Below are 27,985 nucleotides of genomic sequence, written 5' to 3'. Positions count from 1 at the left end.
CAGTAAGGTTTATAGGACTGACATCCGTTTGGTAACTGAGGAAACTTAAGAAATCATTGTCCTGGGCTTGAATGCATAGAACTTGGCCAAATATTGTTTTATAGTGTTCATCTTAAAAATTTTGGACAGGTTATCCAGTCACCTTGAATGAATACTTATAGAAACAACCTTTGCTTACTTTTTGTTGTTCTGCTCTAGGTTGTTGGGGTTTTTTTCCCATTTGTTAAAAATACAAATTTTATGTTTTTCCCATGGAACAAAAATGACTTTAAAATTACAAACAACTATTCACAACTAACAACATGTGTCCACTGTCTCTAATATTCTTTAAGATGTTATGCTTTAAAATGTTAATTCATTTTTAGAATAATTGCTCTTAATTTCTTACTTGGGCTGTCAAATACCAGCTACTATGCTACATGTTCCAGCATACCTTTCTAGTTTTGTGGCTGATGGTGTGACTTATGAGCAGCTTATGTTAGTTTATATGCATAGGGATTTAATGTTTTCATTTTAAGGTAATTGTAATGTCAGAAGGTGGACTAGTCTAAGGAGCTTTAAAATTCAATGGGGAGGGGGGGGAAGAAATCTCCCTTCTCCATCTGATCTGGAGAATTTGAGCTTTCTTATGGCAGTATGTTTTTAGTACTGACATTAAGTTTTGTTGTTGTGAAGCCTTTGTAGAACACCAAGAGTTATTAAGCTTTATCATTAAGAAGAATGCTTGTGCTGATGGAAATTATTACATTTTCATCTTGATTTCAGAAATTTATGCAGTAAATACCTACTTGTTGGATATCAAAGAAGTCTACTGAGTTGGCCACTGACTCTCATGATATTTTATCATAAAGAGTGTGTATGAAAGTAGGTTTTGTATCTTTAGTTCTTTTTAAAGCAGTTGGTGTTTTATGAAATGTCTTGCTTGCACTTCAGTGCTCCAGTAGTTTCAGCAGCCTAGGAAGAAGGAATCTGGGAAGCAAAGCTATTTAGAATTTCTATGGACTCTAGAGGCATAGTGTATGTCTGCCTTTGGCCTCCTTGATCTAAAATATTTGCTGTTAATTATTTTCTGCAAATGGAAACACAGTTTTCATTTCACATTCTTTTTGGGTGTATCTGTACTTATATTTTGGGCTTTCCTTTCTGCTTTAAAAGCTGCTACAGTTACTGGCTTAATATTTTAATGAATGGTAAGTGAGTTCATATCTGTGCTTTGGCAGTTCTGTGAGTTCCCAAGAGCTGGTTTAAAACAACCAACTTCAATAACTGAAAGTTCATTGATGCCTGTTGTCATACTTATAACCTTAGGAAAGCTTCATGTATTATTGAGTGAGTTTGTGAATGCTGTATGTGAAAATGGTGGTGTGAATCATAAGTTGCTGCTTAGTGCACATTGATATGGATTGATTCGGTTTGTTTTGTGCTAAATAATTCATGTTTCCCAAATGGTTCTTACTTTTAATAGAAAAAAAATCCACTTGATGGTGGCAGAATATATTTTTCAGCTCTTACTAGATGTATATGTCACATGGTAGGAATGGACTATCTGTTTCTCTAGCAACCTACCTTTTTATTTTGAGAGTTTAGTAGCACCTGGTTCAGAGTATAAATGTGTTTGCAAGAGGACTGTGTTTTAAACTTCTAAGGCCTGGCTTACAGGCACTTCGAGTACTGGGGACGGAGATTTGCTTTGCTTCAGCTATCTCATACTTGTTGAGGAAACAATAGCATATGCTTCTGTCTCTGGAAGTGCTGGTAAACTGATTTATTTTGACCTTTCAAATAGAGCACAACCTGACCAAACAGTGCTATGTATACTAAATGGAAAGATAACAAAGGCCTGTCTCTAAGTCTTAGAACTTTGGTATGTGGAGAAATATTTCCTAAGCTACTGGTGCTGTTTACCTTAGTGTTCTTAAGGCAGTTGCTGGCAACCCTTTATTTTTAGTGTTGCTGTAGCTTTGGCGTGTCTTTCAGGAAGTAAAGGGCTGAACACTTCTGTTTGACATGCATTTTGTGACTTCTGAAGTACTGCTCTCCAGGGAGAAACTAAATAGGTTAGCAACTGAGAGTGAGAACTTCTGTCTAATTCTTTGTCTGCTAAGTTAGTTTAGCTATTTTAAAAGTAAGCTTTACCTTTAATTAAAAAAAAAAAAAAGGCAGCTCAATTACAGTGGCTATTGATGTGGTATGGCTGGGCTGCATGCTCTAGTAAAACATGTTTCCTTTATTGACGGCCAAGCTAATGCTTCTGTCAGAACCACACTATCATTTGCTACCAGGATGCATGAGATCATCCTTGGTGAAATTGTCTTAGACTGAGTTGTATGCAACAGGCAGTATGACTTATTTCTGTCTCACCGAGCCTCATAATTTGAAAAAAAGATACCAAGCTTAACATACATGTGTTAGGAATAAAAAGCTCAACAACCTCACATAATGCACATGGCTGCCCATCCAAGAAACAACATTGTCTGGTTTATTCCAAAGATTATGTAGCTTTTTTGTTTGTTTTGGTTGGGCTTTTTTCCTGATCATGATTTGTCTTCTCCTCTGCACAGTGAGGGGGAAGCTTCACTTTCTGACAGCCACTCCCTTGGCTATCACAAAACCTTTGTAGGGACAAAATTGACAGGTAGGTTTTTAGCTGGGTGTGGAAGCAGGTAGGAAGTAAATGTTTTTTCAGACGTAACTTAGAGCAGTTGTAATCCTCCAGTGTTTATCCAGCAAGCACTGCTGCCTGTTAATAAATTATGTGAGATCCAGTGCTGGCACATCATTTTCCATCATCTTCAGTCATCTGTGTTGAGACAGAAGAGCTCTGGTCATGAGATAGCTGGGCTTGGCTGATGCTCAGCACTAGTGTATTTAACTTTGCAGTAACACAAAGTCCCTTGTTCTCTGCTCTAACTAGAGTGCCAGTCAGACCTGTTTAACTATCACAGAGTTTTTGCTGCATGAAAACTGTACCTACAACATTATTCCAACAGCTGCCACTGGAACAAAGAGACTGGCATAAGACCTGCAGTTTTACAGGTACTGCATGGCTGTCCAGACACTGCATCATTAGTCTTACCATGTCCCCGAATAATGAACTAGCTGGGTCATTAAACTTTATTGTGTCCACTGTTTTCTATAAAGTTTCTCCCTGAGTGACTGTCTTTAATGGACTAGTTCTTAATTACATGTGTATCTGTACAGAACTGTTGAAGCCAAGGATGCAGTGCAATTAAGAAGTTGAGTATTTGCATGGCTGACATGATTTTCTGTCTTACAGAAGTTTTAAATCCTTTTTGCAGGGGAGCAAAGCTGATGAGCTCATTCATTTCGTAGTATGTCAGTATTTAACATGGAGTAGGGCAAAATTTTCCTTTGAGTGAGTTACTCCATAACTTTCTTCATGAAGAAGAAACCATGGTTCCTGGAATCTCACTCGGTGCAGCTGGAAATCAATTGCTGTAGTCCAGTATAATTTCAGGTTTAGTATAATTGGTGTCCAAGAGTGTTGACAAAGCGAGGTCATTAAGCAAAAATATAATGAAGAATTTGGGGGTTCTTCTATAGGGAAATAAGCAACAGGTTCTCAGGGTATCCTGCATTTGAGCATCTCAGTTGTAGTTAATAGGGCACAGGAAGAGAAGAACAAATTGCAGGAGGGCAAAAATGGAATTACCAAGAAGATAGTATATTTTATTTTTATCTGGAGAAATGAGCAGCAAAACCACTGTTTCTTTGGTCTTTTTTGCAATCATTACCTCTCTGAATGTACACATCCCCCAAACCCTGTTTGGGTTTTTTGAACTATAAATGTAGGGAGATGCTAATGCAGGGAGATGCTGAGCTCCTAAGTGTGACAAAAGCTTTTGGCCATCAAATGGTATGTGGTTTACACACTTAACCTACTTTTTTATAAGGCATCATTTTCACCCATTCTCATTAGGCATGTTATTTCGTACAAAGTTAATTTTTAAAAGATAAATTCTAGTTTGGGGAAATCTGTAATTTCTTTTCCCTTTTTTGTTGCTACCAAGAAAATATTGGAGTTGATAAAGTGAAACTGTGAGTCAAGCCTCTGAAAAGCTTTGTTGTAGTGGGAAAGAGAGGCAAGTTCAAATGTAAGTTAAAGATCACAGGTAACAGAAAATTCACTAATAGTTGTCACTTCAGGAGTTATTAGTGTGCTTGTGCTTATTTATAACAGACCTGGTGATACTAAGTGTTGATATTACCAAGCAGAACAGTGTTTTTGACAGTCTTCCTAAATGGAATTTTTAAAAAATTAAATCTGGCCTGCATATGTAGTACAGTTTTTTTACAGGGTAAGAAATAGCAAGATCAAATTGATGATGAGTATGTTCTCCTGATAACCAAATGTTCTGCAAGTAGTTCAGTTGTCTGAGAGTAGACATATGAAATTCTGACTCTGGTTTTGAGTTGGGGGCTAATGTTTGGTTTAATTATTCAGCTGTTACTCCATATATCGTTAGCATTCTGTTGGAAACTTCAATACTTGTCTTGAATGTTGGAAGTGATGTGAATTAATATCAAAGTAACTCTGAAAATCACAAGGGCTGTGTTGGAGGATCTGTCTGGTTGTGACACATTATTTGGGAAGCCCAGCAGAGCCAACCTGCTGGAGGAGATTCAGCACTCTCAGGATATAACACTGTGTGGAAGCCGAAACTGCAGCAGATTTCTCACTGTTACATTCTGTACATACGTAGATACGTGTGTGTATGATTTCTAAGTAACCATGCTTTGATCCTTTGGTCAGCTCAAGTCTTGGAGCTTTTAATCATCATATCACAGAAAAATGATTTTTAGACTTACAGACCAGTTTTTATTGGAAGGGCCCTCAAATATCACCTGTTGCCACCTCCTGTTCAGGGCAGGGCCAGCTTATGTCCCCTTTCTCTGAGCATCATCCAGATGAACTTTAAAGGACTGTGAGACTGAAGTCACTGCATCCTCTCTGAGCAACTTGTTGCAGAGGTTAATTGCTCTCATTGGAAACTTTACTTCTATCGTGCTGGAATTTCTCTGGCTGCAACTGGTGGCTGTTTGCTCGTGCCTGTTGCCTGTGCACCTGTGAGGAGGGGCTGATTCTGTCTTACTGAAACCACCCAGGCAGGTGAGCGGGTCTGCAGGTGTGATGTGTAAATGTGATCTTATCCTCACTAACCTTTCCTCCTTTGGGTTTTCATCATCTGTTTGGCTAGCTCAGCTGTTGCTTTGCTGGCATCTGATGAAATGTGTGGGAGGTTTATGAAAGAAAATGTTTTGTCACATGCTTTGACATATTTTTCAGAAAGTTTTAAGAAGCACTGGAAATACAGGTGAAAGTCCAGGTGTCTCCTTGGAAGAGCAGTGTTACAGTAATGCAACTGCAGAGGACATTGCACAGGTTGAATATTCTTTAAGTTGTTTTCCCTTTTTTGAATTTCAAATTAAGGAGCTAGAGAAATCTCAAATCTTTACTGGGATCAGAAAGATTCATATTGTGAACTGCCAGAATGTGTGTCTAAGATAAATTCAATAAGACATAATACATAGGAACATTTAAAACATTTGAGTTAGGCTGGGTTTGTGCTGCTGCAAGAGCAGCCATCCAGAAGCTTGGAGTTCTTGAATCTATGCTGAAGTTACTGCACATCAGCAAAGTACTTCCCATGGGAATTTTTAAGGAGCTGAAGGAGGGAGAGAAGGAAAGACTGAATTCCTTGTACAGATTCAAGTGTTTGTTTTCATATTGACAATTTGGAGAAGCTTTTACTTTATTTCTTGTCTCTTATATTGTGGCCTTTATTCTTCCTTATGAGTCTTCAGTTTCTGAAGTACTGATTGATAAACTCCTGTGTTAAAGTAACTGTTAGAAACCCTTCCTAAGCACTCTGGCATTAATTATTTCCAGAATTTCAATGAAATGGGAAGACAACTTAATGAACTTGAATTTTGCATTAGCCATACTCTGCCTTGTATGCTTATCTATTATCTGTCCATCTGGCAGCTCACATGTTTGTTGGCAGAAGTGCTTTTATTTCCTTTCCTTGAAAAATTCTGGCATTCATTGTATAAACAAGCAGCACTTCTTTCTTCATTTATAATCCAACATGAAATTTTGAATATTATTAGTTAATTAATATTAAATATGGTGAATTCTTGCTAGTGTGAGTGTAAGGCACCAAATAGAAGCATATGGAGTGGTACCACCTCCTCACAGCAAGGAGCTGGCAGATTGAGATCCATCTGCCTGCTGACACACGCACCAGTGCACGTCTCTGACTGTGTGGGGAGGTGGTGCAGGCTGCCAAGAGGAGCTGTCAGTGCTAGAGCAGCTACAATCATGACATATTTTGGGGGGAGTGTGAGTGGCAGAATTGCTTTCCCCTCCCCAACTCAATAGATGCTTAAAAAATGTACAGAATCTTTATTTGAAAAGTGTTGTGGCTTTTGGTTGCAGAATCAATTTATGAACAGGAAACACACTGTGGACCCTGAACTTCCCAGTGTGGTTATCTACAGCCTGTTGCTTTTTAGCTCAATGTACTCACCTCTTTCCCCAGCTGTATACAGTCACATAGAAACCAAGATCCCCTGCTGGGGGAGAAGTTAAATTGCTCTCAACTCGGACTGCTCTGCTCTACTAGTATATTGCAACCCAGGTAATGCATGTAGGAAAATACCTGGCAGTATCTGCATATGTCAGAAATACCTGATGTTCACAGGCATAGAGCCTCAAGAAACTAGGCTGTGAAAACAACCCTGTTCCATAGAGACCTACTGGGCTTTCTTTCAGGTGTGCAGGTACATATCCATCAGGTAGCAACTCCATAGCATTTAAACAGATTGTCTCATTTCTTTGGGGGGGGCTAGAAGTTTGTGGCGTGATCAGGCATTTAATACATTCCAGAAGGTCATGTAGAGGCTTTCAGAATTAACTGTCTTGTTTAAGGTTATCTCCAATGAAGTATGTTTTCAGAATTGGTCAGAGAAACATGGACCTTCTGAAGCCTTTTTCTCAATATGGATAAAATGTGAAGTGGTGTTAGTTGAACTGGTTTCACATATCCTCACGAACATTATTTTTTGTGAATAGTTTAGAGAAAAAAAATCCACAGGCTTGTACAAGTTATTTATGATAATTATAGAAAAAACCTTAAGCCTGGAATTCTACCACCTCACCCCCCAAAGTATGTAAATCTACCAGTTTAATTTTCACTTTGTCTGCAGAAAAGCATCTTGCACAAACTCTACAATAAGTTGAAACTTCTGTTTCTTGCATTTATTTTGTGATGCTTTGTGACCTCCTGTTGTGCAAAAGTGACACTAATTAAGGTAATCCATAATGTGACTGGGGACAACTTGTCATAAGCATCAAACTGGTTAACTTGGCTGCATGTTGCTCATTTTTAACAGAAGTTTTATATTTATGGCATGCTGTTCACAGAGAAAAGTGCTGACAAATGTTGCTATTACAACTTTATCTTTGGTGTAAATGCACGGTCTTTTCCACTTGTCACTTTTTAATTTCTAATGGTCTTATTACTTGGGGGTGAAACAGTTTCTCTCTCTGCTGTCAGAGTCAGCAACAGGAGAGACAGTAAAATGGCAAGTTGTTAGCCTGGTGCTTCCTGCAAATGCTGTCCCTCCACCTTGGAGGTGAATTTTTTTATATATTAAGGCATTTGGACTCCCCCTCTTTTGTGGGTGTGCAGAGGAGCTTTCCATCAGATATCCAAACAGTTTGTATTATTAACTGTATCAAGATTGAAATAGTAAAAAATATCTTCTTCTTTTTTTTTTTTTTGCCTTTGTATAGTTGGCATTAATTTTAATACTGGAAATTTTTTGTTTGTTTTTAATACATTAACAAGTATCAAAGCATTTTGTGAAGGGATATCCTGACTAAAAAATCCATCCTGCTTTTCTTTTGCAATTCCATTTCCCCACAGAAAGCTAATTTGTCATCCATAAAATAAATACATTTTGTCAGAGAATGTGTTTGTCCTGTTACTATTTCACTTGACTTATTTCTGATTTTATAGATTGCCCCCATATTTTGAGAATACTTTCCAATTTTACTTCTTGTCTCCAGTGAGTGAAAGAAACTGCTTTTTCTAATATCTGCTTTCCTATCAGAAATCAAATTTTCTGGATGGGCAATCAAAACAGCTACAGCCAATGTAGTGGTTGGTAACAGTTTATTATTTCCTGTGAGGTGTATTGGCAGGCAGAGGATGGATCTGTAGCAACGTGGAGGTGACAGAAGGGAGCCAGTTTCTTTAGAAGTGTTTCTGTAGAGACTGATAAAGTGAAATGCAGCTCTGGTTTATCTAAAGATCAAATTTACCAAAGAATGTAACATTTCTGCAAGATTATCTGCTTTCACTTTTCTGTATTTTTGTTGCTTTGGGAGTTGCTGATTGTCTTCAAGTTTTTTATTTTTATTTCTTTTTTTGTTCTCAGTAAAACGCTTCAGAGAACCAAAACATGAAAGACGTCCCTGGAGGATATGGTATGTTTCTACATGCTTTATTCTTAATTGTTTTGTTTCTTGTGTTGTACAATTTTTGTTTGCATATGATTTAAAAACAAAAAATATGAGAAATCAGTGACTGATGGTGAGGAACAAAAAGTTACCAAAATACATGAATCAACAAAAAGTTATCTTCTGTGTGTTCCCTTGCTAGTACTTTCTTAATAAACACTTCCACAAATCTCTACAAAGATGTGCATTTAGACATAAAGCTTCAGGTTGTGCTTCCTTCTGAAGATGGAAACGTAATCTTGCCCCAAGATGCATCTGAACATTTACAGACTCGCAGAAGCTTCAAGGAGCTCTCTGCTGGCCTTAAACAAAATTCTGTGTTCTGTAGCTACCCTGCTGCATGTAAGATAGAAAGCAGTATGGTAAAAGATATAAGTACATAAGCCATAAAAGAATATTTGTTTTCATTACGTTTTAAAATATGTTGGTCTGTAACAATGCCAACATAACCTGTAATAGCTCTGAGACTGGTGTGTGTGTTAAGCTGTCACTGAAGTGTCAGCACTTCAGTGTTTTAATTCACCTCATACAATGCTGCCTTTCCTAACTATTCCTGACCTTTATTTTATTGAAAAGAATAAATACAAAATCTTTGTGTATTACAGTCAACCTCAGCCTGAAGTTCTGAGTAGTGCAGTGATAGACCTTATTTTTTAAGCAAAGAATCTTTTCTGGGACTTGAGAATTGTTATTTATAGTGTGGTGTACTGATTAGATAAGGAACTCCCTGGCTTCCTGCCTCATCTCCAACACTGCTTTCTGTGTTGTGCAATGAATGCAAGAGAGTAAAGTTTAAGACAGAGTTGTCAGGGAGGGGATATTAATTCAGGCATAACATGTCCTCTGGGTCTCCTGGTGTGTTTGGATCTTTTTAGGCATGGAAACAGCAGCAAAAGGGGTATTGGTCTGTATAAAGAGCACACTCTTGCCTACAGAACACTTTTGACACTGTTCCTATATTTAACATTTAATAGAGCATCTGCTGGAAGCTTTGTTTTGTGCAAAGGATGATGATCAAAGAATGGTAAGGGCTGGAGTCAATACTGAAGCAGTACCTAAGTGGGTCTATTTTATATTTTCCCTGTAAACTGTTTTCTCTCCAACTCTGTCATCTGCTTTAGAGATAAAGCTTTCAAGGTCATAATTCTTTTGCATTGTGGTCTAAACTGTTGTACTACAGATAAAATTCAGTGAGACCACTTCATGCTTTCTGGTAAAAAATATGTTGCCTTTTTAGCAAAATACTATAGATAAAGACTTATTAGTCAGCTATTACATTGTTCACCAAGTATGTGGTGAGGATTTTATTTTTGTCTGTGACATAAACTTGCTAGAAATGCATAAATGTAAAAGGACTGAAATATCTAATGAGGCTGGGATACTCATTGTTTACAGGAGGTTATTAAAGATCAGCTAGGGTTAGGGAGGATTAGCTCTTGGATAATGCATATGATACCAAGAGGATATCCCTGGACTTTAAAATTTACAGTCGTAAGGTTTCAAGTCAGTATGAGTTGTTTTTTTGTTAGCAACATTCAAGGAAAAAAAAAAAAGGGGCCAGAATTTAAAATGGCACATTGTTAAATAAGCTAATGACCATGATCTGGTGTTTTTCTTTGAAGAAAAAAAATTAATAATTGAGATGGAATTTTACTTAAAACAAATTTGCAATATCTGATTCTGTTGTTAACAGTTTTGTGTGTCTTAAAAGTTATTTTTACTCTATCCAGGTTTTTAGATACTTCCAAGCAAGCCATAGGGATGTTGTTCATCCACTTCGCAAATGTCTATTTATCAGATCTTACAGAAGAAGACCCTTGCTCACTGTGAGTTTTCAATTCTGTGGAAGTGCTGCAATTAATTTTGATGATGTACATGGACAATAACACAAGCTATAGCTGAGAAACCAGTTTTCATGGTAAAAATCAGTCACTTTAAAAATCCTGTTGTTTATGCTTAGTTAATCAAGAAACAGTTCTGCTCTTTTAATTCATGGCTGGGAAGGCTTTTTCTGGACTACAAGTAGGTATTTTAGACTGAGAGTAAAATCCTATTACTTCTCCCTCTCTAGATAATGAATGAGGACTTTGGATGCACGGGGTAACATGAGGCTGTTTACTGAAGGAGGTGCTGGGGACCAAAGGAAATGGATATGAAGTTGTGTACGCTGACCTCCAGCTGCACTGTTCAGTGCAGCAAGACTCTAATATCGAGTCCTGTGGCTTTCAGAGATATTTAGCAAAAATCATTCATGCTTGTATTTTTTTCTAAAACCTACAATAGCTACTGCAGAATTATTTTCATTTTATTAAAAGCAGGAAATCTTGCTCAGTACCCAGGCAGTTAGTATAAAAATTAATTTTGCAATGTCACGCTTGGAGCAGTGTGACTAAGTAGATAAGCATTTCAGTGTAGTATATTAAACCTGGAGATTTTATGACTAAGACCTCATCAGGCTCTTCACAGGAGATCCTGAGGCAAATGGTTATTGTTTGGGTTTGTTCTTGATGGGGTTCATGCTCAAAGAAGCTTACACATTCCTGGTAATAGAAGCTGTGAAATTAGTTCTAAAAGCCTAGTAATTTGCCCTTTAAAACCAATCAGGTGCCCTCAATGGCATCTGCTCACTGTTGTCCTTTGGTAAACAAAGGAGCTACACAACTCAAGGAATATGCTTGTGTTGCTTCACAAGCCTGTTTTGCTTCCCTTATTCCTCATTTTCTTTTGTGTTCCTACATGCTAGAAATGTGCAAGTAAAACACCACTTCCCTCTTCCCACCATGAAACATTCGAGTACAGAAAATGCATTTACTTTAACATGCTAACTGTAAAGTTCAGATTGCAATTATGACAGTTTCAATAATACCAGGCATCACTGTAGGATTTCCTTTCTTACTGATTTAAGAATTTCCTGATAGATGTAAAAACTGGCAGGTGCGAATTAATTTAATTCCATTTTTATATATTAAAGTGTATATTCAAGTAAACTAACCAAAGCATGTATAAAATTGTCAGTGTTTAAAGATACAGCTCGACAGTTGATTGAAGTATTTTTAAATTTAATTATCTTTGTGCTATATACTGAGTTTTCAAAATAAAAGCTTTACTGTATGTTATTTTCTACATATTTCAATACAGTCCACATAACTTTTCAAGCACCACTTTGCAAGTGTAACATGACACAAAACAAGTAAGAGGGTGAGGTAGAGACCTGTTATTCACTGTTCTTAGGGTAACAAAAATTACAGTCTGGAGCTGTATAATTTCTCAGACAAGGGTGCAATTCCTCCTTGTTAGCAGGAAAAAATGGCATGTTGTGTCAAGCAAAGCCACTTTTCCTTTCTTGGGAAAAACACAAGTGTGTGCGTAGGTCAGAATTAGTGACACTTGGCAAGCAACATTTCTCTCTGTGACTTTAATAATAATTTTACTCAGCAAATTCAAACACGGATAGTTTTCTGTTCTTTCCTATTTTGTACTTTTTGGGTTTTTTTTGGAACAGACCTAGAAAATGTGGTTTTTGAAAGCACGATTCAGAGCTTGGAAATGGCTACAGTGAGAAGTTGCCGTTTGTGAGTTTGGAACTGTAGTGCTGTCGTTCGGGCAGGTGTGTGATAATAACAAAGCTGATAAAAACATCTGTTAAAACACCTCAGCAGTTTGCAGAATTTTAAATAGAAAAAGCCACCAGCACTCCTCTTCTGTAGTGCAGGGAACTCAGCTGGCTGTGGGACCTGACCAGCGGTGGCAGCTGCTTGTGCAGTTTGCGCGGGTTGCAGGCGAGCAGGGTCCTGAGGCACCGCATCCCAGAGGAGCGTGACGCCGACTTGCAGGGAGCCCGCAGTGCCTGGGAATGCCAGGCAGCCTTGGCCTGCACTGGGGCCGTAATTTGATGTGAAATAGGTGTTGGCACAGCTCTTCTCCCTGCTCCTGATGGCTGCCTTCCTGATACAGACTTAGAGCAGCCCCTTGTGGCCTTAAATTGACTCGTATAGGCTTGTAATTGCTGAGTCTCCTCTGCCAAACACTAACCCTTGATTTTAATGTCTGTCTAATAGGAGGTTCATTAAACCTTTGATTTGACACACGACTATTAGAAAATTACTATTTTTTAGAAAGTTCATGGTTAAGTCTTAGCTGAAATAAGGCATTTCCTCTTCATTTGTATTTTTGAGCTGCTCTTGAATGAGATTTTGAGGGTCAGAACAGCTCCTTCATTACTGTTTTGAATGCACGTATCCTGTCTTTGCTTTCCACTTTCTGATAGTACTTTGTCCATGTGGATTTGTTTCTGCAGCCAGCAGTATCCCACAGGTCTCTGATTTGCTGATTTGTAACCCTGCAGATAAGTTCTTACAGATGCTAGAGTTTATCTGAAGTATCTGGAATTACCAAATAAGAATTTCAGTAACAGGGATTTACTACATGTCTCACAGCTGGCTCTGTCAGCTGCTGTTGTGTTTAGCTGAAATCAGTGATAGTAAATAAACGAAACTGACTTACAAAATGCTCTGAATTTCAGCTGCACCATTTAATGAACCTAAGAATTAATTTGAAAACCATAGTAATCTCTAGTTTCTTGAAGCATAGGTAAGATCCCAGCAGCTCTGCTTGAAACAACAAAACTAGTAGTGCAGCAGTTGTGTGTCCATTGAGGGCTGGCTTGTTGTTAGATATTTTCTGGGAAGGGCTTCTTCCTTGTTCTTTCAGAAATTCAGTGGACAAGAACTGAAGTGCAAGAAAATAAATCACTTTTCTTCCTAAGGAATTTGGCCTAGGTAGTGACTGTGCTCTCCAGGCACAATATTACAGTGCTCATTGTTGAGGCTAAGAGGGGGCTCCCTTGAGCAAGACAAACTGTCTAGTTGTGGTGTCTTTCCCTCTCAGAATGAAACTGGTTTGGGTTGGGTTTTTTACCTTCAAATTCCTTGAGATGTCTGTAAGATAATTTCTCATATTATTCCTTTGGTTTTATTCAAATACTAGTTTTTTTCTGCAGAATGAGCTGAGCAATGGTAGAAAGGAAATTGGTTTAAATTGAAAGGAATAAAATGTATATTGGTATTTACATAGAGTATGCACACGCACACACAAGAGTTCATGAAAATAGAAGTTGAAGCTTAACTTTAGGGATGGAAAAAATATTTTCTAAAGTATTTTGTTATTTAAAGTATTAGACTCTTCTACAACTTTTTTAATTTTAATTTAACTGTGTACACTAATTAAAGCAGTTAGTAAATTATAATTTCAAAACTCTGGCTTCTCAGCATATAAACAGATCTTTTATCAATTGTGGTGTTGAAATACAGTGAACTTGTATGGACACTTTCTCCTTGCCTTCTTTTACATTCTTCCTTTCAGGTATCTTATCAACTTCTTGTTAGATGCCACACTAGGAATGCTGTTAATCTACATTGGTATTCGTGCAGTCAGCAGCCTGGTGGAATGGCAGCAGTGGAAGTCCCTTCGCTTTGGTGAATATGGTAAATGTTTCTGTTCTTGCACTGAAATGATTTTTCAGGATAGAATCTCAGAATATTTCAGCTAGTGGTTAACTCATCTTAAAATCATTATAGAATTATTATAGTGGTCATTTTAATTATTCATTTGTCACAAGGGTTCTTTTAGGTTCTGTATCTCAGCATGCACCTTCTGTGCTAGAAATCTCAAGTCTCTGCATTTAGTGAGTTTAGAACAACTGCTTGAATATTTATTTTTTTAGGAGTGATTCAATTATGATATTGTCTCATGGTAAAATAAAAGCATGATAAATTTACTCTGAAACACTTTTAAATAAATGATAGCTGGAAGGTCATTTCCTATTAAAGCTTTCACTGAAGCACATGCCATTGTCTGAAGATATGGGCTAAGAGTTCTGCCAGCCCGTTTTAAAGTAAACAACCACATACCTGAAGTGAAGAGAATGGCAAGATGGCCTGTGCTTGTCTGCAAGTGATGGTCACTCAAACTCCTGCATATAGGACTTATATCCTTAATAAAAAAATGTGGATGTCTTTTGTAGAGGCTAAGTAATAGACTAGTGAAGTCACTTTCATGTGAAGTTGTGGGTTTTATCTTCCTTTACATTAGCCACAGAAGGCCACTACTCTGCTGAAACTGTGTATTTACAGATGCGGTTGAGTATCATACATACTGAACATTGACATTTAATTCTGTTCAACCTGTTATTTTCAAATTACTTAGTCTGGCTGGGAATGCAAGTTCTGTATAGATATTAAAAATTACATTTGAAACTTCTTGAGACAAGAATGGGGGAGAGTTTGTCTTATAAGAAGGCTATTACTTTTTATTGGAGAAAAACAAAAAAAACAACCCCATGGCTGGGGGGGGAGGAAAGGAAAAAAGGTTGAAATTTGCCTAACAAAGTACAAGTTTTCACAGCAGTTTCATAATTACCATTGGTGGGTTTTTTGGTTTTGTAGGTTGCTTTGTTTTTAAGTAGCTGACAGAATTAAGAATAAATAAATAAAGGCCCTGCCAAGTTGAAGAACTTCAAAAGCTTAGGAAGTTTATAATTAAATCAAGTAGCATTAATTGCTATTTGCTTTAATGTCAGAGGTTTAAAATACAGATGATGACAAGCATCTATCTTAGGAGAAATAACTGCCTATATAGCATTAGGGCATTTTTTGTTAATTAGTGCAGATGTAATGTGTATCTTTTAGGGGGCAGTTTATGGCCATTTAAGCTGCTTAAATGAGCACTGCCATAACCCTGCTTATCTGCTTTTTCCCCACATGCCAGAGTCCACTACTTTCACTCTGTTCCTCAGACTGGTGCAGATCTGATGTTTTAGGGGACTGACTCAGAGAGCTAAATATCAGAAAATTCACCATACATAGAAAAGTAAATACTTCCTCCAGATCAGCTCTCAGACTTGGGTCTCTAAGGGATTAGGTAAGCATCAATGCCCAGGGGGAAGGAAAAGGGCAAGGAAAGAGCTGAGATGTTGCTGAGCTACACCTTCCATCTGAGCTCTGAGACCTATTGCCCAACGTCCCTTTTTCTGATTGTTGCTTTGGCTTGAAGCCTTTCAAAGATGTTTTGACAGTTGTCAGCCTGTATAAAATTGGCTTTCCACTCAGAGCAAAAACCTTAGCCTATGTGTTACAATTATAGGTGGGTACTTGTAATCATGTCAGATGCTAGATTTTATTTCTTCTTAATATCATTCTGGTTTTTCTTGTGTAATCTGTTCCCCTCTGTCATTTTAGGGTCTTTTTAGCAATAAGTGGTCTATGTGGATGGGAACATGTGAGAAGTATACTTACTCTCCTGGAATTTGTTTCCATCTCTTACTGACTTCCAAAATGAACCTGTTTTTATTTTAGTTATGAGGCAGATAACTAATAAAATTGTTATTTCAGATCTGGTGTGGAGGTGGTCTGTGTTTGTAGTTTTGAGTTAGGAGATCTGAAATGAACTTGTTTATCAAATAATTCTTCAGTGTGTGTACAAGCAATGTATGAAATTATGTAATTCCTTTTTACTTAGTTGTTCTTTCCAATATCAGAATATTTTATTAGTGACTTTCTTTTCTGTAGCTTTAATAATGTGTTATCTTGACCTTAGTGTGTTGGTTTTTAATCAAGCTATTGCAAAGACTGTTAAAAAGCATATTGTAAATGTATTTCCATTAATAATGTGGGAGAGGCTTCTGGTATAGCGGGAAGTAGGTATTAGTTGGAAAGTTAGTGATAGTGGCTGTGCAGTAAGGTTAGACCCTGTATAAGAAATCTGTCTAAAAAGGACAAGTTACATTGGATGCTTGGTTTGCTGCCCTCTTCTGTTAAATACTACTGTTGTCTCTTAAGGGAAAACCCTGATATTACAATTTTATTTAACATTTTTTTCTTTTTGACCCAAGAAAAGCTCTTATTTTTTATAAGATTCTTTAAAAGTGATTCCTTCAAAGGTTCTTTAAGTACAGTAGAAGAGGGGACTAAAATGCAGTCCTGTGGGGTCGCAGGTGTGTTTAGACATAATATTTTGAAGTTAAATATGGATGTTTAGCATATATGGGTGCTGAGGTGCCTGCTTATTGAAATGTATCAGACTTCTGACACTTTATCTGTAGCAGCCAAGTCCTCAGTGTAAAGACCAGTGTGATTTCACTTTGTTTGCAAGTGTGGGAAAACAAACAAACCCCCCAAAACCTCCTTTCCCCCCGCCCCAAAGTTGCCTCTTGTGATTGAGTGATGTTGTTTGTGCTTCCAGAGCCTAAATAATCATTTGTCTCAAGTTAATTCTCACTGTGAGGTCATTTCCCATCTTAGCTCTATTACTTGATCCCTGGTGATTCACTACTTGAAGCTGTCACAAAAATAGCAGTGTCCTGCTGGTTTTGAAAGCCTCTCCTTTATATGGAGGATAGATTTTAAGCAAATATGCCTCAAGGAAAGACTGGATACCAGAATACCAGTATTCATAAGTGGTTGCTGTTTGTACCGCAAAACAGCACTGCAAGCTGATTTATGAACCAGGTACCATGACACTCCCTGAAGGGCTTTTTTTTAATGTCAATTTTTAAGTTTATCAGATTTGCCTTCATGTTTCCAGTTTTGTATTTTCAGATTGATTACATCAGCAGCTGAGTTTTAATAGAAGTGCAGAATCAGTTAATTATATTTGAGTATGTAAAGAGGAGAAAAGCCGTCATGATCTTTACTGAAAAGAATGTTCCCTGCGTTCTCCTTCCCTTCTTGCCTTAGGCTGCTTTAGCTTCTGCAAGTAGAAAACAGGTGACTAAATCCCTCTTGGTGACAATTAATTCTATGGGAAACTAAATGGTGCTGTGGTCTTTTTTGCTTGTCTTTGCTTCTCAGATAGCAAAGCTTAGAAACTATATTGGATGCAGCTTTTTCCTCTTGCTCCTTGTTTGCAACTTGCAGAGCAACTTACCTGTAGCCATATAGGGTAGATAGCACTTACTTTAAAACTTCTTAAAATTTATTTTGGAGTATTTCTGTGGGTTGGCATTTTCTTAAGGAATTTTTTCAAGATTTGAGGAAAACAGAAAAGTTACAGGATAGAGGCATCACAAGTATTTTGTTCAAGAGCTGTCTGTAAATGTTCTTCTACAGAGTGGCTGATGAAAGTAGTCTATGCTGGTATAGATTAGTTTTTCATTGTCCAGCATTTACAAAAAAATGCTCCTACAGTTGTCACTGCTGAGGGTTTAAAATTTTCCAGTTTCCAGTCTTAATGAGCTTTTGCAGCATCAAGATTTCTACTGATTTACCAGTTTATTATAGACATGTAATTTACACGTGACAGGTGTAAAATCAGAATTCAAGGGAGACTGCCAGAGACTTTAGAAATTAAATTAGAGCTTTGTGACATCAACATTAAGTTCAAAGTTCTAATTTGATGTGGTGTATTGAATCTTTGAGTATAGAACGGTCCCAGATATTCTTGGGAAAATGCCTTGGATGTGGTGATGGTGTTAACTTATAGTTTTTCCCTTGAATTGCATAGTTTGTAGAATCATAGAAAAAATTTTGTTGGAAAGTATCTCCAGAGGTCATATAATCCAACCTCCTGCTCTCAAAGCTACAGCAGGTTGTTCACAGCATGATCCAGACCAGTTTTTTAATTTATCCATGGCTTGAGAGTTAAGAATCCCTCTAAACAACCTACTCCAGTGCTTAACTCACAAAACCATAATGGAACACAGTGTTCAGTGGTGATGGTGCAAAACAAACAGAGTGCAGAGTTTCACCATTTTAGAACATAGAAACATGACAGGGTCAGAATAGGTGCAAAATTGATACCTGTCTTTGGTTTTAGGATTTAAATACAGATTGGAAAAGAGTTTAGAACAAACTAGTACTAAAGTTTAAGTGGTAAGTCTGTAGCTAAAGCTAGATTTTGTTTTTCATATATGCTAGTTAATAAAAAAGATTAAAGAATGTTAATAAAAATGTGGAGTGTAGAAATTAGTTGTTAAAATGTATTTCTCAAATTTAATTTGGACCTTGTGTCTTCAGAAGAGTCATGGTTGCTCAACTTTAAATTACTGGTATCTCTTTCAAATTATCTAACATCTTTTTTCACAACAGAAGCCATAAACTGCAGCATATAATTGTAACACTTGAGCATTTTAACCATTTTCCTCCTGGACTGTTGAGTGTTGATGACTAGCTCTTACTGTAAAACTTGTTTAGGAAGTTTCCTTTGTTTTGGACTCCAGTCTGATTTATCAGTTTCTCTTTGTACCATTTAAGCAGCAAACTATTACCAAGTATTAATACTTGAAAGCCTTTCAGAAATGTTCCAGAAAAGGAAGTAGCAACTATCCATTATGCATTACAAATACATAAAGGCATCTGAATTTCCATTACCCATTATTCATCCCCAGGCTAAAAGTTTTAAGCCGCTTTTGAAGATGTTGCAGAAGATGGTCATAAAGACTAAAAGGCTAACACCCTTCTCCAAAGCTTCCTTTTGGTTTCCAGTGAAGTGCTGCTTTAAGTTCACCTGCAAAGCTTGTTAGGGGTGTCAGTCCTCTTTTTCCTTTAGATTTTTCCTCTGTTTTTTTTTCCTTCTCCTTGCTTTCATAGAGTTAAATACATAAGTTTTCATGTTCATATATTTGTGGTCTTCATTCTGCCCTGGCTCAGGTTTTCATTCTGCCTTAATGGGGTGCAGCAAAATTTCAAACCTTTTCAGATTGAAGTTAAAATGTGATCTTAATTTTTTGTTCAGTTAGGTTTTTCATAGCAGCTCTTGCACCTGTTGCTTCAATTATGATTGGTTAGTTATGGTAACTCTGTAGAGAGAAAAAAATACGTTTAAGGTAGCCTAAGGAGAATGGCAGAAACCACCATGTTCCTACTTACACTGGAGGGTGTTTTTCCTCAGCTCTGTTTCACTTAAGTTTTCCCTTTTAAGAAACCTAATGCTTCATGACAGAGGGTCAAAAATAACAATTTGAGAAACAAGTATAATGCAACCATATCTGTCTTGCTTTCATCAGATTGTGTAAAACAGTGAGTGTATAACCAGGTACTGCTGAATCAGATAAAGTCTCGTTACATTCAGTTTTTAACTGATACTTTTTGAAGGTTGTGGGGTGCTGCTTTTCTAAAATGTTTACTGTGAACTAAAATCAACCCTGTGCATATCTTGAACCTTTCCTCTCTTGCAGGTGACCCACTACAATGCAGTGCTTGGATGGGCCAATGTGTTCTGTACATAGTGATTATGACATTTGAGAAAACCATCATCATTATAGTGCTGCTTATACCTCAGTGGAAAGAGGTTTGTATTTTTACAGTATTTTACAGACAAATGAGTTCCAGGTGGAAGCTGTAAAGCAACAGGCTTCTAGTAGTTTTTATTCCCTTGGCTCAAGCAACATTAACTGTCTGCAGTCAATGCTGTTTCACTCTGCTGTGCTGGTATGTTCTTTTAGCTTGATTAAGGTCCTGCTAATTAGGCTCTCTGGCATCCATTACCAGGAATATCCTGGCATATTTTGGAGGGTTTTTATATACTGCAATATATCGTTTTACTCTGTCTCCTTTTCTGCATGCTCTTGAAGCTACTAAGTGGTTCTTCCTTTTCTTAATTCTTTAACCCTTACTTAAGGCTGTTTGGATTGATTTTTGTGGTATTTTAAAGAATTACCTTTGCCTGACCTTGTTGCTTGGTCCAAACTGAACAATTTAAGTAATTTGCAATGGCTTAGTGAAGCAATTGCTACTGATGGGCTGATTATTTACTTTGATAGAATCTGTGCAATGTAATGTTCAAAGTGGTGATGCTTGCTGTTACAGCCCATTAGAACCAGTTAGTCCCTGTTTTATGCTCTGGAGTACTTTGGGAACGTCCTCTCCTTACTGTGTATTTTGTGAAACACTGGTCTGTTTAAATTTCCTAAAAATGGAACTTCAAATATTTTCCTGGGGAGCACAGAGCACTAAAATGTTCAAGATTATTCTAACACAGCTCTTCAGACTTTGTAAACAAAAATGACAGAGAAGGTTCTTTCCATTTCCACTTACTTATCTGTAGCAATTTATAAATTGTCTTAAGTACTTTTCTACAAAGCTGTCCTTTGTTGGTTCATACGAGTCATTTCTATTGTGTACATGAGCAATTGCACACGTGCTAACCCAGTTATGTGCACATGATGCCATGGTCTGAACTTAATTCTTTTCTTTTCACAGGTAGCTTTATTGAATCCTATAGAGAACCCCCAGCTGGAGCTGGCTATCGTCATGCTGATAGTTCCTTTCTTTGTTAATGTTAGTACAACTTGCATGCTTCTCTGAGATGTTTACTTGGTATCTTTCTGCTGTGTATTACTTAATTAGCATTAGTTCTTAAAGCACAGTGTACCTTCAGTTAATTTTTAAAGAGGAAGAGCATTAAAGAATGGGTAAAATATCTGGATATGTAGATTTTTACAAAGCTGAAATGACCAGGATCAGAAGAGGTGCAAAAATGCCTCATACACCTCTTTGGATTGATGACTTCAGTAGATTGAATGAAATACTGACTTAGAGGTTATAAAATTACAATGAAATTTGTTTCAGTTGGTCTAATGAGAACTGTATCCTCTGTCCAGTTAGTAGTGGCTGGCCTATGATGGAGCAGAGGAAAAGGGCAAGTGTGCAATCATCCTTCCCAGAGTATACTCTTCCAGTAATCTGGGATTCAGGGACTAGAGCCAGAGATGGTGGGTGTCCTTACATTTAATAACTGCTGCTGAATATTTTTTTCTTTGATTAATATGTTCAAGCATGGATTTTATCTTTTAAGAACCAGAAGTCTTGTACTGTCAGCCTAAACTGTTCACATTTCTATATGAAGAGTCAATAATGATCACTCTGAACAACAGCTGCTTTCTTTGTTTTCTTCTTTACTGCAAAAGAATAAAGTAGCTGTGTTCTAGAGCATTCATGCAATGTGTAACAAGCCATGGGACTGCCTGCTTATATGAGATTTTACTGGCTTGACCAATTCAGAATGATTCTCAAGTTTTCCTAATTCTGTCTAAATACTGACCCAGTGAACAGATGCTGAAAACTGAACTGTCACTTCCCCCTTCTCTTTAACAGGCATTCATGTTCTGGGTAGTAGATAATTTTCTTATGAAGAAAGGGAAGACAAAAGCTAAACTTGAAGAAAAGGAAGCAGGACAAGATTCAAGAAATGGAAGTAAAGTCCGATACAGGAGAGCAGCATCACATGAAGAGTCAGAGTCAGAAGTACGTAGAGTTAATTGTTGCAATTAATGCAATATCACTCCAGTTCATCACTCGTGCCATTGATTTAATTGTAATGCTGTCAACTTAGTTAGGATTTTCTTTGCATGTACCTCTAACAGTAGTTTCTAGCATGTGCAGCTGAAAACCAGTTAAGATAAATGGCATGGTTGCACCACTTGTGGGAGTTATTTTCCTTCCAGATGGGCAGGAAGGCACAGTAATATATTTAAGTATCACAGGTGAACTGTGTTACAAAATGTTTCCAAAAAAACCCATGCAGAGTACAAAACTAATAGACAATTCTAATTCAAAGAAAGGTTAATAAAGTGAGAGGAAGCTGGTGGAGGCAACTGGCCTGATTTTGGACAAGTATTTATAACTTTGCCTTAGCATGATTTTATTCTAAATTATATTAAGTGGCAGTTTTCAGTTCACATGAGGGATGGGCAGTATCTTTGAAGGTAAGTTGGTTTAGCTTTAGTTGGTAAATGTAACTGTTCTACATTATAGACAGTACTGTTTATGTGGGGTGTTCTTTAATCAGATGACTGCCATATCACCAGTGTGGCTAGAGAGGTTATATACTCTCTCATTTTAACAGCAAGCCACCCCCACTGTTCTGGAGATGCTGGAATCACTTCTTTGGGTTTAGAGTCAGTGATTGCAGTGGTGATTAGTACACACACGTCCTTCTTTGAAATTTACTGGATGTTCCAGACAGGATGTGTGGTGGGTTTTGATGTACTGGCAGTAAATCTAAATTATGTTCTGTAAGCTCTTTTCTTGAGCAGGCAATAAGGTCCTTTGCAAGGATTAAAAAGGTTAGAAGTAGAATAAAGAAAGAGTGTGACTTCGCTGTTACTCAGAAGCTGTCGTTTGCTTTTAGATCCTTATTTCAGCAGATGATGAGATGGAGGAATCAGATGCTGAAGAGGACCTGCGCAGACTGACCAACTTGAACCCTATTAAGAAAAAGAAGCATCGTTTTGGTCTGCCTGTATGACACATTCCCTGGCCTGGGTGTTTGCAGGTCTCATGGCAAAAACTTCAGTCAGTGGGTTTTAATGTTGCAATTGCATCTCCCTTTTCATACAAACTGACTTTACAAGCACGGTCTACCAACAGAATGCAAATGGTTGGAAGACTTCCAGTTCAGTTGCACTACAGACACACTGACCAATTATGCAAGAGTGTCTTTCCACTCGTGTGGAGAACACGGTGTTGGGAAGGACGAGGAGCTAAGGGAATGCGTGTCTGGCATTTTGGAGGAGATCACAAAGCAGATCCAGCAGTCTGTCACTTATGGTTACTGAGGATACAGCTGTAAGATGTTCTCAAAAAGGCATCAGAATTAACTGAGTTAAAGGAGTGTGTTTTATTACTAAAACTGGCTTTTGCAGCATAATTCCCAGAGCAGAATAGTTTATGGTTACAAGCTGTAACTTAACATTATTTTTTTAAGTACAAATGTTTACTTGCTACCAGGTACCTATGGAACTAATAGGTGGAACAAAGATTTTTTTTTTCCAAGTCTCCTCAAATCTATTTGACTATTTTATATTTAAGTTATATTTTCATACAGTTGTATTTAAACATTCTCTTTGTCAGATAAAACCGTGCAGTTCCCTCTTTCTTGTGCAGAACAGGTCAAAAGATTCATAGTGAGAACATTATTTATCCTTGTGTCCTGGTTTGACAACAGGATTGCAAAGGGAAAAGCTCTGTCACTGCTGAAGCCACCAAATATCACTAAAAATGCAGTCCTGAGTGTGCTTTTGACCACATAATTTGAAAATACCTTTTTAATAGGAGGTTGTGTTTGCATATTTGACAAACATGCACTTTAGTGTATAACAAAAATCTGCTGTTAGGTTATTTGTGAAATTAATATCTACAGGTGACTCTTCTTTCTGTTTCTCTGAGTCTCTTGTGCATACCTCTCTAATGGCCCAGAAGAGATGGAACATTACTTACATTTTTCCTTATATAGGGCCTGTGGTACAGGACCACAATCTGACTGAAGCAGTTGTGCTACAATATTGCAAATAATTTTCCCTTGTTCTAAGTTGGAAAAGCAATCTTTTATTCTATGTGCTAAAAAAAAAAAATCCCATTTAATTAAGTCTGGTTATCCTTTAGTATTCAAAACAAACAAAAAAAAAAAACCCAAGAGAGATAATACAGTTGTTACTACAGAATTTTTGTGTTCTTCCAGTGTCTTGTGTTCTGATAATTGACAGCACGTGCTGATCTGAAACCTTGCAGACATGTTTTCAGTGACATCCTTTTGCTTTGCATATTTTCTAAACGATTGTTTCCGACAGCTTTCCTTGTGTAGCTAAACCTTGTGCAGGACAAGGGGACGTGTCAAAGAGGTGACAACAGACCATAAGTGCAAATCTGTTGTGGTGTCTGGACATCAGATATGTTCCAAGCCTTAAACCAAACAGTTTCATTGGAAAACTGCTCAGAACTTTTTACAATTTTCTATATTTTTTATAGATTTACTAGGTCTTAATGTGATTTATTATCCAGACCACTTAAATGGGGTTCTTGGGCCTTAGTAAATACTGAACTGTGCACCCCCGTACTTGTTTTCGCTATTCCAGCATTCCTTTTCACTGCTTGGCTGCTGAGGTGAACACAATGTTCTGAGATTCCAGGTACACCTCAGTGTGTCCAGCTGGCTAGAAGGGACATTTTACCAAACCTGATGTTACTGAGTTTAGGTGAGCCACTGACCTCTGTTACTGTGCACTGAAACGTAATAACTGCAATAAGTACTAGTGGTTTTTTTAGAGTAAATCTAGAAACTAATGACAAGAGGGGCTTAATTGAGTTACTCTGAAATGGGGAGCAGGGAGGTTGAGGAAATTGTCCCTAATCAGTGCTGCCTCTGGTTTAGATTTTTGGGTTCTTTTCACTGATTGTGTGACTTGCACCTTCTCTTGACTATGTACCACCGGGCGGGCACATACCTCCAAAAGCACAGGACTTCAAGGAATTCATTCTCATTAGCAGAATAGTCTCATACCACTCACTTTTTCAAAGGGATTTTAAGAGCTAGGACTAGCTCTTGTAAGCAAATGTCGGCATTTACTTGTTTTAGCATAGGATTTGTTCTATTTCAGATAATGAAATAAAGCTATTCAACATGTGCTGCGTACCACTGCACAGCCACCACTGTCCTCGTCCACCATCAGAGGTAACTGAGCAGCACACACAAATTTAATTGTATAAGCTTTCATTTTATCTTCCTTTCCCTCCTCTTCTCTAGTTATTTATCAGAATTATTTCCAGTCTCACGTTTGGTCTTTGAAGTGTCGGTATAAAACTATGGCCTTAATCATGTAAAAATACTTGGTTTTGAGCAGACCTCAAACTTGCTGACCAAGTACAAAACAGTGTAAAGCACTATGGAGCAGCTTCTCAAAGACGGTTGTGGCAAAGATGTATGAATGCCTCATTTTTCCTGTCTTAAGTGCTTAAATGTCACTTGGTTTGAGATTTTGATTATGCCTAGCAAGATGATGTAGTAAAGCACTGTGAGCCAAAGAGACAGAAGTATTTTAAATACCACAGTAGTAACTGAAGGAGCATATCTTCAGAGGGGAAAAAACAGCTCAACAATAAGACAAAACATTCACAACCTTCACCAAATAATAAAAACTGGGATTTATTTTTTTCTATTTGTTCCTTGTTACCATGTGAAAGAGATGAAAAATATAAATATTCCTCTTTGTAAGATAAAAATTGGAATTCTTACAGTAGGACAAGTGCTCTCGTTTGAAGAGCTTGTATGTGTGAGGAGGAAGTATGTGCCTAGTGCTTCACTATGTCTTACTGTTTGCTTATTGAAATGTATTGGCAGTACAGTCTGGAATATTTTTTCATTAAGAGTTGATCCAGTAATAATATTACAACACGACAATGTTTGCATTATCCTCAAATTGACTCTCTAAATTTCTGCCTGGTGAATGTACCTCAGGTCAACTCACAGCAAAGGTTGAATTCAGGCTGTGCTTAGAAAAATGTGATTTTGTTTAATGAAAATAAGCTCTGTAGTATATGCCAAAGGAAGAGAAAGGGATTGTAACTTACAGAAGAGATGCAGAAGTATTGGTGGAGATCCAATTTACCACAAGTGGTCAACCTAAATGTATTAACTGTTTCTAGTATCGGACCTGTGACACATCTGCATAAACTTAAAACACTGGTATTGTCTAATACATGGTTTTCAAGTTCTGGCTTTAATATGTTCAGGTCTCCTTGTCTTACTTTAAGTAGGTAAACGCTGTGTGTTAATGTTGCTAACTAAAATATACTATAGCTTTTCTTCAGGGAAAACTCAGAAATTGAGTTGCAAATTAGAGCAATGCAAAGTGATCCCCTCCAGCTGTGCCTGGGGAGGGAGATGTGGGCTCTCCCACTCTGCTGAGGGCTGAGCATCACAAGGAATTTCTGCCACTGTGCTTGACTAACCCCTGTTTGCAACTTTGCTGTGCTTTTTACAGGAGAGACCGGTAATGAAAGCAGATAAATTCAGCCACATCGAGAGCAGATCTACAGCACAGGCCTGCAAACTTTTTTAGGTAGTTTCCAGTTCAGTTACTGAAAATGACTACTATGGTTTTACAAAGTAAAACTGCAGTATCTTTAAAAAAGGGACCCTTTTTTTTTTTTTTTGTAGGTATTTTAGTCTTGCGTGGGTATCTGTCTCAACCTGAATGTTGGGTTTGTTTGTAAGTAAATTCAGAGTATAGCCTATGTGAGCAAAACCAACAGCTGTATTCTGCTGCCCTTTGTTTGGACCATATTGTTTAATCAGTGGTGTTACCCTGAACTGCTAAGGGTATCTGATGTAATTACATTGTATAATGGTTTACAATAAAGTTTGACTTATTACAGATTTGTACACTTGTTTGATATTTGCTCCGTTTAGAAGTGTGCGTGTTTCAATATGCCCTTGTGGGAAGCAGGTTTTGCTGATGGTGTTCAACTTCAGAACTGCAGATCTAATTTTGTGCCCTCTCGTGTTGGTATTAATTTCAATATATTCATATACCTTCACAGCAAGTCCCATTTCAGTTGGAGGAACCACTATTCTTAAGAAGCAAATTTTGTTAAAGACTAAGATTCCTTGCAAGGTCCTTTTGGATCTGTTCCCTGAGGAGGGTTTTTGCTGTCTGTGTGTATTTTCATACTGAAAATAAAACCTTTGACGTGAGAAATCCTCTGTGAACTCCTGAGATTGTGGAACACTGACCTGCAGCCTTCTGGAGTGTAGGATGTTGTTAAAATGCTTTAACCACACAGCTGAGAATCGCAGCCTGCTTTTGGCTTTACAGGCAAAGCCAGACCTTTTGGTCATTGGCAACAAGAATGTGTGAGGTCTGCAGTTTCTGAATTTCCCTCCAACATCCTGCCCATTGGCTGAGACGTGGCCTATTTCAGTATCTTTAGCTGTTTCTTCTTCTGTTCCCCTTCTGATTCGTTTGCAGCAGGTAGTAGAAATGCAGAGGCAGCAAAGATGTCTGAGGGTGCTGTTGAGAAGTCTGATTGTGCAGTGCCTTGTAGCACAGAACTCGTGTAGTACCTACTCCCTCAGACAGAAAAGGCCACATGGGGATGTCTAGTTCTAAGCCCAAGCAGCTTCTCTGCCCCCTATCTCCAGAGGGCAACATGCTGGAGATGACCAGTGTCTTCCTTGACTACTGTAGTCTCTGCACAGTTTTGGGAAGTAGCAAAAGGGAGAGAGCCAAGCAGTGCTGATTCTCTTCTGTCTGACAAAAACCTTACCTCCTACATGTGTTCTTGTAGTGCAGCATTGTCCCTTAAGCTCCAGGGAAGCAGCTTTTCTGATTACCTAAGGGTCTGCAGCAAGCACTTGGGCCTTCCTTGTCATACCCAACAAAGTAAGTGTAGCCTAGCTTGGGAGTTTTTCTGGGTTTTTTCCCCTAAAAAAAAAGCCATTTTACTCTCTAGGTATCTTGTTCCCTGCGGCACGGGAAGGTAAGTATCTACCATTGATTTCCCAGAGTGCTGAAGGAATAAGGAGGACCTTGTAGGATGAGAGCTGGCTTGCTGTGAAGATGTAGCCTGGCCGTGTGCTGGTGATAAAGTTTTTTAAGGCTGCAAATGGTGAGTGGTTGATACCTTTATGCCAGAATAGAGCAGAAATCCTGTTCCTCATGACCTG

The 27,985-nt window shown here is 37.8% G+C and overlaps 1 protein-coding gene across 5 annotated transcripts in view; it reads left to right on the top strand.

The window, feature by feature from the left end:
* STIMATE (STIM activating enhancer) overlaps positions 1-26,693 on the top strand; it is a 33,876-nt gene extending 7,183 nt beyond the window's left edge. For 3 of the 5 annotated variants that reach the window (XM_051627500.1, XM_051627504.1, XM_051627502.1), the window contains exons 2-8: positions 8,467-8,515; positions 10,279-10,374; positions 13,910-14,031; positions 19,719-19,831; positions 20,743-20,820; positions 21,637-21,786; positions 22,673-26,693. In XM_051627500.1, the coding sequence (XP_051483460.1) occupies positions 8,467-8,515; positions 10,279-10,374; positions 13,910-14,031; positions 19,719-19,831; positions 20,743-20,820; positions 21,637-21,786; positions 22,673-22,789 (725 nt within the window). In that variant the 3' untranslated portion in view covers positions 22,790-26,693. The remainder of the gene's footprint in view (positions 1-8,466; positions 8,516-10,278; positions 10,375-13,909; positions 14,032-19,718; positions 19,832-20,742; positions 20,821-21,636; positions 21,787-22,672) is intronic. The other 2 variants (XR_007890340.1, XM_051627501.1) reach the window with 2 other exon arrangements.
* The last annotated feature ends 1,292 nt before the right edge of the window (positions 26,694-27,985 follow it).

Source organism: Apus apus, chromosome 9 (assembly GCF_020740795.1).
Source record: "Apus apus isolate bApuApu2 chromosome 9, bApuApu2.pri.cur, whole genome shotgun sequence".
NCBI classification, from domain to species: domain Eukaryota; kingdom Metazoa; phylum Chordata; class Aves; order Apodiformes; family Apodidae; genus Apus; species Apus apus.
Note: the sequence above shows the minus strand (reverse complement) of the source record. Positions and strands in the feature narration are given on the sequence as shown.